The 3439-nt window shown below is 33.6% G+C and overlaps 1 protein-coding gene across 1 annotated transcript; it reads right to left on the minus strand.

Annotated features, from left to right (window-relative positions):
• Positions 1-358: 358 nt before the first annotated feature.
• Positions 359-1348, minus strand: LOC141666186 (uncharacterized). Its single transcript, XM_074472182.1, has 3 exons — positions 980-1348; positions 735-863; positions 359-643 (listed from the first exon to the last, which is right to left on the minus strand). The coding sequence occupies exons 1-3, from the start codon at positions 1346-1348 to the stop codon at positions 359-361; spliced, it is 783 nt and encodes a 260-aa protein (XP_074328283.1).
• Positions 1349-3439: the final 2091 nt, after the last annotated feature.

A 3439-nucleotide genomic window follows, 5' to 3' on the forward strand; every position in this document is an offset into this window, starting at 1 on the left:
AAGTGTTTCTTCAATGATTCTTACCTACAATCTTATATGTATTTTAAGTGTATAATATATAAAACTGAGAAAAAATGTAAACACACAGTATATGCACGTGACACAGTTTAATAATGACTCTAATCAAAGATATAAAGACCTACAAACGTTAAAATGCTAGAAAGTAGGAACAGAAAAGGAAAACTCGTGGAGCACTACTACCACTAGACTCGATCCTATAAAAACTCAACTGCTAGCACGACTCAGTCTCACACGACCAGTTCAATGGCTAAGACTTTCAGATAAACTAAAACAGATAATTTATTAACAACAAAATTCATATTAAAAGCTAACATTCTCCCCCATAATCTGAATTATGTTACACCAGATTCTTGACTCCCAACAAGCTCCGCGTTCTTTCAAAGACCCATAAGTAATCACCCTTCGGAGCTACTCTATTTCCCTTTTCAGACATTTTCCCTAAGCTGATAATATTACTGCAAAGATTTGGAATATAATATACCTCATGTAAGATACGCTCCTCTCCGTTCTTGCACCTGAGAGTGATTGAACATTTTCCTTTAATTTGCAACGTCGAGCCATCTCCAAAGCGTACCATGACACTGATTCCTTCATTTAGTTCAGAAAACTTCGACTGGTATCCCTTCATATGATTACTTACACCATTATCAAGATATCATATAATGGAATCCGCTTATTTTTTTATTACAGTTGGTCGAGAGTGCATGAATTACCTGTATTTCTTTAAGCAACATTATATCTCCTTCTTCTTTGTCACATTTGGCCAATAACAAAGCCGTTGCTTCGTCCTCCACTTGTGTAATATTCACCTCCTGCCTTTGCTCTCTGTGCTTCTTCGGTTTCTACACACGGCTGCGAAGTGTCCATATATCCCATAATTATAACATTGAACTCTGCTTTTGTCTCGAGCCCCTCTTCTTCTCTGGCTTCCTCATATTTCATTGTCATTTCTGTTTGCTCTCTGCCACTCCTCCTTGGTAAGTAACAACTTCTTGTCTTCACTTTCACTACTGATCCATTCTTCTTTGGTACGGAGTAGTTGACTCCTATTTGCTTCAGTTTTTCCTTTCAATCTTTCTTCATGTGCTTTCAGAGAAGCAGCCGCTTCTTCCACCATCATCTTGTCCATATCCCCGAATTGTTCAATAGTGGACGTGATCTGAAGGAATTTTGGTGGCACTGATCTAAGTAATTTTTCTACTACATAAGATTCAGACACTTCTTCTCCCAATACCCTTATATTGGTTACCAGCCCATTTAGCCTCATAAAAAAGTCATCTATTAGCTCACTTTCTTTCATACTAAGTGATTCAAAATTTGCCTTCATCGTTGTATCATGGCCGTCTTGACACGATCAACTCCTTGACATATTATTTTGAGTGCATCTCATGCCTCCTTGGATGTCTTTTTTTCTGCGAGAGAGTGCAACATTTCTTCTGGTATAACATGGTATATCATAGCCAACGCTCCCTTATCCACTCTATCGTCGATTGCTACACTAGGATCGCTAGGTTCCACTGCATCCCACACCCCATGCGCTTGCATGAACACCATCATTTTTATCGCCTAACCTGTGTAATTTTCCTTTTTCAGCGTTGGGTAATTCAGTCCAAACGAGCCATTCTTCACTTTGCTTGTCTCCGATGTTGTCATCGTTGGCATGTACTTTAGCATTCACCTTGCACCACTCTCTGATACCAAATCTAGGATTCTTACCTACAATCTTATATGTATTTAAAGTGTATAATATATAAAACTGAGAAAAGAATGTAAACACACATTACATGCACGTCCAAGACCCACAGTTTATTAATGACTCTGATCAAAGATATAAAGACTTACAAACGTTAAAATGCTAGAAAGTTGGAACAGAAAAGGAAAACTCCCGGAGCACTACTACCACTACACTCGATCCTATAAAAATCAACTGCTAGCACGACTCGGTCTCACACGACCAATTCAATGGCTAAGACTTTCATACAAACTAAAACAGATAATTTATGAATAACAAAATTCAGATTAAAAGCAAACATTTCTAACAGCTTCTTGTAAAATGGTGAGGTTTTTGGAGAGATTATTCCTCAAGTGCGACTCCAACAAGGAGATCCTATTTTTCCTTGTATTTTTATGTGTAGAGGGGTTGAGTAAGGAAAAACGAGGATGTGGGATTGATTCATGAGTGTGTTATTGCTCGAGATGCTCACACTATATCTCACCTTTTGTTCCTAAATGACTCTTACTTTTTCTTTGATGCATTAGAGGTGGAGGCCTTCACTATAAAGAGATTATGTGTAGGTATGAACTTTTGTCACGCAAAAGTGCTGTTAATTTTAACAAGTTCATCATTGGTTTTACTCTAAATACGGGAATAGAGGTAGCAAAGATTACACTTTAACAAAATAAGATAATAATTCTAAAGAGTAATCAATAAATTTAACAAATATTTTTATTTTTTAAAAGAGAGAGAAGATAGAACATTCACATGAGAAGGTAAGAAAAGAGTACAAAAAGGTGCCTATTTATAAATTTGACTAACAAGATAAATAAGGAAAATTTAAAATCTAAACAGCCCTATAAAATGATTATGGATTGGTACTCATAAATTCAAACATTAAAAACAAACATTAAAGAGATTTATATGAAGAGGTGTAGATGGTATAAAAGAATAATAATTTGCCAATGGATGAGTAGGGAAAAAAGAGATAATTTTAACATAAGGGAATAGGACAAGAATTCACACCTGGAGATACACACAAAAAAGTTTAACTAAAAGGGTAACAATTTATAATTTTATGCACCATTACCTTTAAAAAATATATAATAATTAAAATAGAGAGGGTAAAGAATAAGAAATTACTAATCAAGAACTAAAAACATATGGGCAATATGTGCAACAATTGTACCCCTTTGTATAAGAAGCTAAAGAACAAATTAATAATTATATGTTTGGGGAGAAGTTAGCCAAATATACTGGTGAACCATATCCATGATCACATGTAGTTTATACAACTAAGATAAGCTATTAGTAAAATTGAACAAATGTAATATTTACTCACCATAGATATGATAGTAAGATTTATTAATAAATAAAAATATATACTATTATTATTTCACAGTAACTATAACTTTATTTGCATAACTAATTAATAGAAGTTAACAAGCCCTTAACAAGCTGCTTTATAAAGAAAAGCAATTATCATATCTAATTTAAAATAACTAACCCTTAACAAGAAATACATGAATACATGACTAATAATTTAGTTAACTAATAGTATAATACACACATTTTTGTATAGAAACTTGTCAATAAATTTCTGGCTTTTATCCATTTGAGTCAACTATTAATGGTAATTTGTTATTATGCATCTCATAGTTATATTACATTTAAATTATTATTATATAACCAAATTCAATAATT

The sequence above is a fragment of the Apium graveolens genome, chromosome 6 (genome assembly GCF_009905375.1).
Source record: "Apium graveolens cultivar Ventura chromosome 6, ASM990537v1, whole genome shotgun sequence".
Taxonomy (NCBI): Eukaryota; Viridiplantae; Streptophyta; class Magnoliopsida; order Apiales; family Apiaceae; genus Apium; species Apium graveolens.

Coding starts and splice junctions, on each gene's coding strand:
- LOC141666186 (XM_074472182.1), bottom strand. CDS start 1,348: ATGAAGGCAAATTTTGAATCACTTAGTATGAAAGAAAGTGAGCTAATA. Junction 864..979: donor CCAAGGAGGAGTGGCAGAGA/GCAAACAGAAAT, acceptor AGCCGTGTGTAG/AAACCGAAGAAGCACAGAGA. Junction 644..734: donor TGTTGCTTAAAGAAATACAG/GTAATTCATGCA, acceptor AATCATATGAAG/GGATACCAGTCGAAGTTTTC.